General features: G+C 37.5%; 1 protein-coding gene across 1 annotated transcript in view; it reads left to right on the plus strand.

Moving 5' to 3' along the window:
* LOC127214289 (protein hinderin-like) overlaps window positions 1-11,622 on the plus strand; it is a 35,624-nt gene extending 24,002 nt beyond the window's left edge. Inside the window, exon 5 of the mRNA XM_051174688.1 lies at window positions 11,189-11,622. Coding sequence (XP_051030645.1) covers window positions 11,189-11,372 — 184 coding nt within the window. The 3' untranslated portion in view covers window positions 11,373-11,622. The remainder of the gene's footprint in view (window positions 1-11,188) is intronic.
* The last annotated feature ends 515 nt before the right edge of the window (window positions 11,623-12,137 follow it).

Here is a 12,137-nt window from a genome sequence, read left to right on the forward strand (position 1 = left end):
GAAGGACATGCAGCATTTGTCTTTCTGGGTCTGGGTTACCTTTACTCAGTATGATATTTTTTAGTTCCAACCACTTACCTGAGAATTTCATGATTTTTTTTTTTTCTTTCTACCTGAATACTATTGGGAATGTGTACCATATTTTCATTATCTAGTCATCATCATTTGCAGGACATTTAGGCTGTTTCTGGTTCTTAGAGCTATTGTGAATGCAGTGGCAGTAAACATGGCTGAGCAAGTATCTGTGGAGTAAGTTGTGAAGTCCTTTGATAAATCTACTTTTAGAATTTTGAGACTCCTCTGATTTCCATAATTGCTATATCAATTTGCAATCCCACCAATGATAAATGAGAGTCTTCCTTTCCATACATTTCACCAACATTTGTTAATCTTAGCAACTCTGACTGGGATAATATGAAATCTCAAAGTAGTTTTAATTTGCATTTATTTCATTGCTAAAGATGTTGAACACTTTGAAATTAATAGTCCTTAGCCATTTTAATTACTTTTTATTTAAAAAGTTATTTATTTTTCATTGTACTTACCAGCCCCAGTTCCCTCTCTCCCTCCACTTCTCTCCCCCTCCCATTGTAATCCCCCCCCCCCATGGCAGGCTTACTTAAGAGGAAAACTCCACCCACCAACTTCCTCTTTCTCTTTTCCTCTGTTCCTCTGAAAAGGCAAATAGTACTTTTCCTGTCCCCCCCCCCCCCCGACTCTCTCTCCCTCTCTCCTCCTCTCTCCCTCTTTCTTTTCTCTTCCCCCTCTCACTTTCCTTTCCCCCAATTAAACTTTCCACTTTAATTCTGTCTGCCTGGCATGTTTGTTCCTCACACACCATGGGATCCATATTATAACAGCCTACACTCCCCACCCCCCACAGTCACTCCTCATGAGGAATAAGGCCTTCCTTGGAGAGTCAACAAAGTCTGGCATACCAAGTTGAGGCAAGCCCAATCCCAAGCCCCTCCATATATCAAGATAGAGCAAAAAAGCCAGTTCATACCCCTGGAATAGGTCCTGGTGCCACTGCCAGAACCCTCCCCCACAACAGATCAAGTCACATAACTGTCACCCACATTCAGAGGGTCTAGTTAAGTCTCATGCAGGTTCCCCAGCTGTCAGTTCATAATCCATGAGCTCCCACTAGCTTGGGTTAACTGTGTCTGTGGTTTTCCCAATCATGGTCTTGACCCTAGTTGAGATACCGTCTTACACCTGTCAAAATGGCTAAGATAAAAAACACTGGTGACAGCTTATGCTGGAAAGGATGTAAAGTAAGGGGAATACTCCTCCACTGCTGGTGGGAGTGCAAATTTTTAGAGCCACTTTGGAAATCTGTATGGCATTTTCTCAGAAAATTGGGAATCTATCTACCTCAAAATCTAGCAATACCATTCTTGGACATATGCACAATCATACCACAAAGACATTTGCTCAACTATGTTCATAGCAGCATAATTTATTTAGTTTTTTTTTTTTTTAAATCATGTTGCTGTTTGCAAACTGAGTGTTCTTTTCTCTTGGGAAGTATACTATGAAAATGTTCTTTCTCCAAAGGGAGAAATGATGTAATTATGTAATAATCTCAAGAATAGGAACTGGAAAGAAAAGGGAAGTACTTATGCCTAACTCTGAGGTTGAACACATAATTGCATATGCAGTGATAAAATATTCTGCTTGAATGTGAAGTGGTGTGTCTAGGGGGTCTATAAGAATTTCTAACTCTTTTTTTCTTTTCTTTTTAAGATTATTACACAGCTACATCATTTATTCCTTTTTTCCTTCCTTCAAACCTTCCCACATATCCTTCCTTGTTCTCTTTAAAATTCATGGCCTCTTAGTTTTCATTGTTGTTTTGTGCTTATGTGTATGTATACATATATATCCCTGCTCAGTCTGTACAATGTTTTTCTGCACATTTTAAGGGTTGACCATTTGTTATTGGATAACCAATTGGTGTGCTCTTGTCTGGTTAAGACTATTTCTCACACTCTCAGCATTCCTTAGTTGCCTATAGTTCTTTGTGTAGGTCTCAGGCCTCACAGATATTCCTTGTCCACTTTGGTACGTCTATTGTTGTTGTCCTTGTGCAGTTCAAGTTTAGGCAGTCATGTTTGATGAGAATTTATGGGTCTAGCCTCATATATTACTTGGAGTCACATTTTCATGGCAAACTCATACTCCTCTGTCTCTTATACTCTTTGTGCTCCTTCTTCTACAACATTCCCTGAGGTTTAGCTGTGGCTATATCTACTGGGACTGGGCTCCACAACCCTGCTTTTTGATTGAGTGTGATTTTATGTAATGGTCTCTGTATATTGCAAAGAAAAATTTCCTTGGTAAGGGGTAAGAACTATATTTATTTGTGTGGATAAGGACAAATATTTAGAGTTTAATTAGGAATTGTGCTAGTTTAGTAAAATGGTTAATTGTAAGTTCTCTCTCCCCAAAATCGATGCCTTCACTAGCCCTGGGTAGTTGGATAGAATTCCAATGCCAAGCATGATTTCTTTCTTGTTGAGTGTGTCTTAAATTCAGTTAGAGAGCCATTGGTTATACTCAGAGTGTGTTTGCCAGTACTGCACTCGTAGGGTTGTCATGGCATGTGCTTGTTGATGTGGTTCATGGTGCCATAGCTGAGTAGGCTGTTGGTTGCTTCCCTCCTTTGGAAGCTTGCACAGCACCTTTTAGTTCCATGAAAGCTGATTCTCAAGGATGGGGCTTTCAGATCAGTTCCAGCTCAGAGGCCTCCAAGTCCTGTGTCTGAAGTGCATGATGTCCTCAGCAATAGGGATCAAACTTCCACCTCTGGGAGGCAATCAAGGACACTAGCAATAGCTTGTATTTTGGGGGAATTTCTTGGACAACCTTGACCAACCTGCTACTTAAAAGGGGGATTCTCATGCTTGGTGTTAAGTTTTTGTTAGGTAATCTTGGCTCTTAGAGGGAGCATTGTCAGCCCAGATGAGAAATTTTCTTTTAAACTGCACATGTATACTTATACACACTTACATATATTATAGGGTTTTGTTTTTAGGTGTTTTTAGGTAAGCAGTTAATGGTATGATTTATTCTGACTATTTTTAGACATCCTTATTGTTATTTTACCCTTCTCAATTCTTCTGTATTTATCTCTCATTCCTCTCTGATTAGGGAACCCCCATCCCAACTTCTCTAATCAGACCACTTATGCACTGCTATTGCCCTTTCTATTACTCCTCACCTCACCCTGGCAATGGTGCCTTAATTTTACTAGTTTCTGCAGTTACTCCAAGATATGTACTGACGTCTGAAGATTTGGAGCTAGGAGCTTCAGATGTGAGAGAACATGTGTTACTTGTATTTCTGAATCTGGATGACTCTTTCATATATAACTCTTTCAATTTTCAATTATTTACCTGCAAAGTTCATGATTTTATTTTTCTTTACAGCCTAATATTATTCCATAGTTTCTTTGTAACACATTGTCATTATCCATTCATCAGTTGAAGACATGTAGGTTATTTCCATTTCATAGCTATTGTGACTAAGGCAGCAACGGACATGTTTGAGCAAGTATCTGTGGAGTATGATGTCAAGTGCTTTGGGCATATGCCAAGGAATGGCATAGTCATGTCATACGGCAGATTTATTTTCAGCTTTTAGAATTCTCCACACGGATTTCCATATTGGCTGTATGTTTGTATCTCCACCAACAGTGAGTGAGGGTCCCCTTTTCCCTGCAACCTCTCCAGCATTTGTTGCCATTTGTTGCACTGATCTTTGCCATTCTGACAGCAATAAGGATGAAAAATCAAACTTGTTCTGATTTGCGGTTTCCTAATTTATAGGGATGATGATGGAATTTTTGTGATGTTTTGTAACTTTTTAAATTTTTTTTTTCTTATTTTGAAAACTTAGTTCAGGTCCCAGGCCTGTTTTTCAAATGGGTCATTTGTTTATATGACTGTTTTGGTTCCTTTCTTTCTTCCTTCCTTCCTTTCTTTCTTTCTTTCTTTTTTTTTTTTTTTTTTTTTTTGAGCTTTCTTTTGAGCTTGTTTTTTCTGTGTTCAGATATTATTTTCTGTCATATGTATAGCTGGCAAAGATTTGCTTCCATTCTACAGGCTTCTTCTTTACTGGAGTTGATTGTTTCTTTAGCTTTGCAGAAGCTTTTGAGTTTCACAAAGGCCCCCATTTGTCGTTTGTTGGCCTTAATTCTTGGGGAAACTATTTAGGGAGTCCTTTCTTATCCTTATATCATGTAGAGTTTTGTCTAATGTTTTCTACTAGTAGTTTTGGTGTTTCAGGTTTCAGATTTAGGTCTTTGATCCATTTGGAGTTGGTACTGTTCTAATCTCTTTTGTCTGAATGTGGACATTCAGTTTTCCGTGTATCACCATTTGTTCAAGATGCTGTCTTTTCTTCAGCTTAGGATTTTCATGTCTCTGTCATATGTCTGAAGTTATGAGTACTCACTTGTAACTTCTATTTTGTTCCAATGGTCTACATCTCTGTCATTGTGCCACTACTTAATAGTTTTTATTAGTATAGCTCAATAATATGTTTTAGATCTGGAATGCTAATCCGTCAGCATTGTTCTTTTTGTTTAGGATTGTTTTTGATATATGGGGTCTCTTGTGGTTTCATATGAATTTTAGGGTAGCTTTTTATTTTTATTTTTTTTTGTGTGTGTGTGAGAAGAATGAGATGGGGATTTTAATTGGAATTTCATTGGACCTGTAAATATATTTTAATCAAATGCTCACTGACACAATATTAATTGTACCAATCCAGGAGTCTGGATATCTTTCTATTTTCTAGTATCTTTCTCTACATATTTCTTCAGATACTTTAAGTTTTCATTGTAGAGGTCCTTTACTACCTTCCTTGGTTAGGCTTACTCCATTTTTTATTTTCTTTGAGGGTATTGTAAGTAGGAGTGTGTCCACAATATTTCTGTATATATTGGTTGTATAGAAAAACTATTACTTTGTGCAAATTGACTCTGTATCTTGTCACACTGTTGAATTTGTTTATTGTTTCTCAAAGTTTTCTGATAGAATTCTTGGGGTCACCAACGTATATTATCATGTCATCTTCTAATAGAGATAGTTTGACTTCTTTTTTTCCCCTATTGTGTCCCTTTAATTTCCTCCTTTTGTCTTATTGCACCAGCTAGTGTTTTGAACCAGTGTGGCAAAGGAGTAAGAATAGTGGACATCCTTTTCTTATTTCTGACTTCAGTGGAATTGCTTCAAGATTTTCACTATTTAAGAACATGTTGGCTGTGAGTTTCTCATACAGCTCTTATTATCTTGAGATATATTCTGGCTAGCTTTACAGTCTCTAGAACTTGATCATTAATGCATGCTGGATTTGGTCAAAGGGTTTTTCTATATCTATTGAAATAATCATTTGATTTTTATTTTTTAGTCCATTTATATGTTTTATTAAATTTATTGACCTGCAAATATTGACCTATCCCTGCATTTGAGCAATAAAGCAAACTTGGTCATGATGGATAATCTTTTTGTATTTCTATGTACTGTTTATAAGTGTTTTAATGGACTGGACATTTTTGAGTCTGTATTCATCAGGGATATTGACTTACAGTTTTATGTTGTTATGCCTATGCCTGGTTTTGGAATTAGAATGATACTAGTTTTATAGAAGGAATTTGGGGCTGTACATTATGCTTCTTCTTCTTCTTCTTCTTCTTCTTCTTCTTCTTCTTCTTCTTCTTCTTCTTCTTCTTCTTCTTCTTCTTCTTCTTCCTTTTCCTCTTCCTCTTCCTCTTCTTCTTCTTTTTTTGAATAGTTTACATAGTATTGACCTTGGATCTTCCCTGAAAGTAGTAGAATTCTGCTGTGAATCCATTTGATCCTGGAGTTTTTTGTTTGTATTTTTTTTTGTTTTGTTTCTGAATGCTTTTTATTATGATTTTAATGTCCTTCTTTGTTATGAGTCTGTTTAGGTTGTTGAGTTCTTCCTGGTTTGATTTTGGTGGTTTTTCTGAATCTAGAAATTCATCCATTTTGTTTATGATTTACATATGTGGTGGTTTGAATGAAAATGGCTCACATAGTTCCATTGAGAGTGGCAGTATTAGGAAGTATGGCCTTTTTGGAGTGTGTGGCCTGGGGGTGGGCTCAAACCAGGCCTAGTGTCACTTTCTCTTCCTGCTACCTGTGGATCCAGGTGTAGCACTCTTCAGCCACCTCTCCAGGACCATGTGTGCCTACATGCTGTCATGCTCGCCACCTTGATGATAATGGACTAAACCTCTGAAATGTAAGTTGTAACATGAAATAATTAAAGACCCAGAGTCTGATATTTGGGTTCAGGCTTCAAGCAGAATATCAGAAAAGCAAAGCAGCTGGCCACTAGCTTCTTATCTCTACCCAGGCTGAATGGGTTGGTCCTGTTTCCATGAACTCTCACTAATCCTCAGGCTGTGTAACCTTTTCTCAGCTTGGCTGGAGAATGAATGCCTCTCTGATTTCTTTTGTTCTATTTCTAATATGAATAGAGAAAGTTGGGGCAAAAGAGAGGATTATGAGCTGGTGATATTGTCTGTGGAATTTTTGCAAATCACTTTCATTATGTTTTGGTATGTCCTCTGTATCCTTAGTCTCTCCTGGACTTTTATCCTGAAAGCATGTTGGATTTTATCAAAGCCTCTTCATCTAATGAGATGATTATGTAGTTTTTCTTGAGTTTGTTCAGTGTGTTCTATTCCATTTTTCAATTTATTTATTTTTCTCTCTTTTTTAAAATTTAAATTAGAGACCATCTTGTTTTACCTATCAATCTCAGTTCGCTCTCCCTCCCATCCTCCCATGTCCCCCACTGACCTCCCATCCCATACCTTTTCTTCTCCCCAGGGAGGGTGAGGTCTTCCATGGGGGATCATCAAAGTCTGTCACATCATTTGCAGCAGGGCCTAGGCCCTCCCCCATGTGTCTAGGCTGAGAGAGTTTCCCTGTATGTGGAATAGGCTCCCAAAGTTCATTTGTGCACTAGAGATACCATTTATCAATTTATGTAGGTTGGACCATCTATGCATCTCTAGGATTAAGTCTACTTGGTCATGGTAGGTAATCTTTTAATGTATTTTTGTATTCAGTTTGCAAGTATTTTGAGAAATTTTGGGTTTATGTTCATAAGGAAAAATGGACTGTAACTTGCTTTCTTTGTTGAGTAATTGTTGCCTCATCAAAAGAATTAGGCCATGATCCTTCAATTTCTATTTTGTGGAATAATTTGAGGGGTACTGATGCTTATTCGTCTTTGAAGGTCTGGTTGAGTTCTATGTTGAAACCATCTGGCCCTGGGCTGTTTTGGGTTGGGAAATTTTTAGTTGCTGCTTCTGTATTACTAGTGTTATAGATATGTTTAAATTGTCTGATCTTGATTTAACTTTGGCAAGTGGTATGTATCAAGAAAATTATCCATTTCTTTTAAATTTCCTAGTTAGGAGGAATATTGATTTTTAAAGTATCTCCTTATGACTCTAGGGATTTCCTTGGTGTCTATTATGATGGCCCCTTTTTGTCTCTAACTTTATTAATTTGAATCTTCTATTCCTTTCTGTTTAGTTTGTTAAGGGTTAATTAAGCAAGCTTAATGATTTTCTCGAAGGACCATATCTTTGATTCTTTACAATTTTTTGTTTCTATTTTATTGATTTCACCCCTGAGTTTTATTATTTCTTTCCATCTACTCCTTTTAGATGTTATTTTGTTGTTGTTGTTGTTCTAGAGCTTTCAGATGCGTTATTAAGTTGCTAATATGAGATCACTCCAATATTTTTAATGTGGGCACTTAGTGCTTTGAACTTACCTCAGACCTTCCTTCATGTGTCCCAGAGGTTTGAATTTGTTGTATTTTCATTTTAATTCAATCTGAAAAAAAATTTAATTTCCTTCTTAATTTCTGTCTTGACACATTTTCAACTCAGCAGTGAGTTGTTTAGTTTCCATGAGTCTGTATACTTTCTGTTGTTGTTGGTATCCAGCTTTAATCTATAATGGTTATTCAGTTTTCTTCTGTGTTGAGATTTGCTTTGTGTCCAAGTGTATGGTCAGTTTTGTAGAAAGTTCCATGATTTTCAGAGAAGAAGGTATCTTCTTTTGTGTTTGGGTGAAATATTCTGTAAATATCTATCATGTCTATTTGTTTTATAGCATCAGTTATCTCCATTTCCCTGTTTATTTTTGGTCTGGACGGCCTGTCCATTAATGAGAGTGGGTTATTAAAAGTTACCCTCTATCCTGCTGTGAGGGTCAATATGTGATTTAGCTGTAGTAGTGTTTCTTTTATGAACTTGTGTGCCTTAGTGTTTAGTGTATAAATGTTTAGAATTGTACTTACCTGTTGGTGGATTTTTTCCCTTGATGAATATGTATTATCTTTCCCTATCTCTTCTAAATAGATTTACCTTAATGTTTTGCCAGATATTAAAATGGCAAGTGCTACTTGCTTCTTGGTTCTATGTTTTTGAATATATTTTTCCATTCTGTCATTCTAAGGTGATGTGTGTGTTTGATGGTAAGGGTTTTTTTTTTTTTTTTTTCTGGATGAAGGAAAAGGATGGCTCTTGTTTCCAAATTCAGTATCTTTTACTGGGGAATTGAGACCCTTGATGTTGAGAATCATAAGAAGTATTTGTTAATTTTCATCATTTTGTTGTGGGGTGTGTGTGTGTGTGTGTGTGTGTGTGTGTGTGTGTGTGTGTTCTCTTGCTTGTATGATATTATTTTCTTGACTATGGAAATTTTCAGGTGCAAGTTTTACTTCTACTTTATGAAGTGATGGATTTGAATATACATATTTCTTAAATATATACATCCTACTTAAATTTGGTTTTATCATGGAATGTCTTTCTTTTTCCATCTATTATGTTTGCAAATTTTGTGGGTATAGTTGTCTGGACTGGTATCTGTGGTCTCAGAGTTTGTAGAACATCTGTCCAGGCTCTTCTGGCTTTTAGAGTCTCTATTGAGAAGTCAGGTGTTATTCTAATAGATCTGCTTTTATAAGTTACTTGTTTTTTCCTCTCCTGCTTTCAGTGTTTTTTTTGTTGTTGTTGTTGTTGTTTTTGTTTTGTTTTTTTTTTAATGTTCAGTGTTATTGGGAATGTCTTTTCTGTTCCATTCTATTTGGTGTTCTGTATACTTATACATAGATAGGCACCTCCTCCTTTAGGTCAGGGGAATTTTCTTTTATGATTTTGTTGAAAATGTTTTATGTACCTTTGACATGGGTTTTCTCTCCTTTCTGTATTCATTTTATTTGTAGATTTAGTCTTTTCACAGTGCCCAAGATTGCCTGCGTAATCTGTGTCTGGAATATTTCAGAGTTAACATATTATTTGACTGAAGTATCCATTTCGTTTACTATAGCCTCTATGTCTGAAGTCTGTATTGTCTTGCACTCTGTTAGTGAGGCTTACCTCTAAGGTTTTTGATTTACTAATTTTTTTTTCAGTTAGTCTCAATTTGGATTTTCTTTAGTGATTTTGGTTCTACTTTCATGTCTTGAACTGTTGTTTTCACAGACTTAATTATGGGATTTATTTATAGCCTCTTTATGGTTCTTGAACATACTCATAATTGCTGCTTTGCAGTCTTTGTCTTATACTCCAACCTTATTGCATATCTCTGTGCCTACTGTAGTAGACTTTGTGGGTTCTTTCTGTTAGAGGCATGGTCTTAACTCTTGATGTTTGTGTTTTTGCATTAGTGTCTAGACATCTGGAGTTAGGATGACTGTGGTAATTCTAGGTATTTGTCTTAGGGTTTCCATTGTTATGAAACACCGTGACCAAAGCAACTTGGGGAGGAAAGGATTTACTTAGCTTGTACTTCTATATCATTATTCATCACTAAAGGAAGTCAGAACAGGAACCCAAACAGGACAGGAACTATAAAGGAGTAGCTGATGCAGAAGCTATGGAATAGTGGTGCTTATTGGCTTGCTCAGCCTACTTTCTTATAGAACCCCAGGGAAGGCACTGTTCACAGTGGGCTGAGCCCTCCATTGTTAATCACTAATTAAGAAAATGTTCTATGCCTGGGTCTTATGGAAGCATTTTCTCAATTGAGAAACCTCAATTGAGGTTTCCTCCATTCAGGTAATTCTAGCTTGTGTCAAGTTGATGTAATACTAGCCAGCACCACGTTGATATCTCTTCTTGGCTTTGCTCCATGGATGTTTCTTTCTTTGGTTTCTGTTGTGCTCTCTGGATATTAGGAAAGTGTGTTGCCTGGTAGAGAGTGCTGCATGTCAGTGGGTGGAAGATAAATACAGATGTATGCTAGGAGAAAAGGCTGTGAGGGGGCTTCAGAAAGAACAAATGGAATCCTTTCCACACCAACAGGTGGTGTCTCCAGGAAGTTGGAGGTGTGGTGGGAAAGGGAGATCCTGTTAATAGGTTGTAGCAAGGTAGAGAATAGTCTGGAAAGATGGATGAAAGGTCCAGGATGATCCTGCATCTGAGCTAAGAGTTGGAGTTGAATGCAGTTGGGATGGGAGGGGCAGACCTGTTAGCAGGTTGTTACTGGGCTGAGGAAAATGGAGAGATTGTAATGGAGAACAGGAAGGATGTTGTGACTCCCCTGCCTGAGTCCCTGTCTGGTGTCACTGATATTCCCAGGTAGAAAGTATTTCTGGGTATCTGGACCTAACTCAAAGGGTTGGGGATGAATTAGAAGGGAGGGCTTGAAGTGGTCCACAGGAAGAAGAAAAGCTGGGTCCACATCAGTGCTCTGCAGTTTCCAGGGGATGGAGACAGGGTGGAAGGACAGGCCCTTGCAAGCAGGCCACTACAGGGCTGGGAGTGAGACTGGAGACATTGTAATAGAGGACAAGAGGACAGGCTAGTTGTTCCCTCCATTTAGATTATTGCTTTCTTGACTAACCTATTGCCTACTCTAAAGTGAGATGGAGGGTGAGGTCTTACACTGCTTCAGTTAAAAATGTAGACCATGAGTTTATGTTTTCTTGTGCGTATCTTTTAAAATGTGGAGCATAAATGCTGCAAAGTTGAAGACTTTTTATGAAAGAGTAAATTAAAAATCCAGAACCTCCCTAAGAACCGTGTGTCAGAAATGTAGTTTGGGTGGATGGACTCAAGCGGTAGGGATGTGGCTTTACTCTGGGGACTGTGCATTTTCCCTTCACTTTCTGGTATTTCTCTTAGAGTAAGTGAAGAAAAGGAAGTGACAGAGGAGCGACTGAAAACTGAGCAGGAGTCCTTTGAGAAGAAGATCCGGCAGTTGGAAGAGCAGAATGAACTGATCATCAAAGAAAGGGAAGATATCCTTTTGAGGCTTACTTTCATTTTTGTGTTCAGCAAGTTTGGCTCTTGTGTGAAGAAACTGTAAACTCCAGAGAAATAATTGTTCTGATTTATAACAGGGAATAAATCTGCATGTGCTGCCTTTTCTAGGCAATCAGAAAGACACTTAGCAGCATGTGCTGTTGCTTCCTGTGTGCTTGATAAGGCCACCCAGCTGTTCTGCTGCTGTTACTACTCTGTGAAGCACAGATTTGTCAAGTAAAACAGACAATATGAAATTTGGGCTTTACCACAAAATGTTGGGTCTTCATTAAATTGCCCCACTGCTATAATGGGGCCTTAACTTCCCTCATATTTAGATTTCTTTCTAGGTAAAGATTAAACAGCTCAAAGGAATCCTATTCTGTTATAAATAATGGGATGAAAAAATTATCTAGAAACCAGAACAACTTATAGAATATATAGCTGTTGTTGATAAATGCTTACACTACAGTGTAAAACCAATAGGCAATAGTCATAAAGCAGAGAACTTTGCAGTTTAAAGTTGGAAGTGTGTGTGTGTGTGTGTGTGTGTGTGTACATATACCTATGTGCATTGTTTGTAAAAAAATAAACATATTTTTAAGATTTACTTTCCGTTTACATTATAAGTATGTGTGTGGGGCTTCGTGTGTGTGAGGGGAGGTACCCATGGAGGCTGGAGAAGGGGTTCCCCTGGAGCTGCAGTTACAGTTGTTTGTTAGGCCCCCCCCAATATTGCTCCAGTACAAATTTATTTAAATGTGAGGGTTTTACTTAGAGGGATATGTAAATTAAAGTCACCATACATATGGATTTGTTTCAGTTAGGT

The sequence above is a fragment of the Phodopus roborovskii genome, unplaced genomic scaffold, assembly GCF_943737965.1.
Source record: "Phodopus roborovskii unplaced genomic scaffold, PHOROB, whole genome shotgun sequence".
Classification (NCBI taxonomy): domain Eukaryota; kingdom Metazoa; phylum Chordata; class Mammalia; order Rodentia; family Cricetidae; genus Phodopus; species Phodopus roborovskii.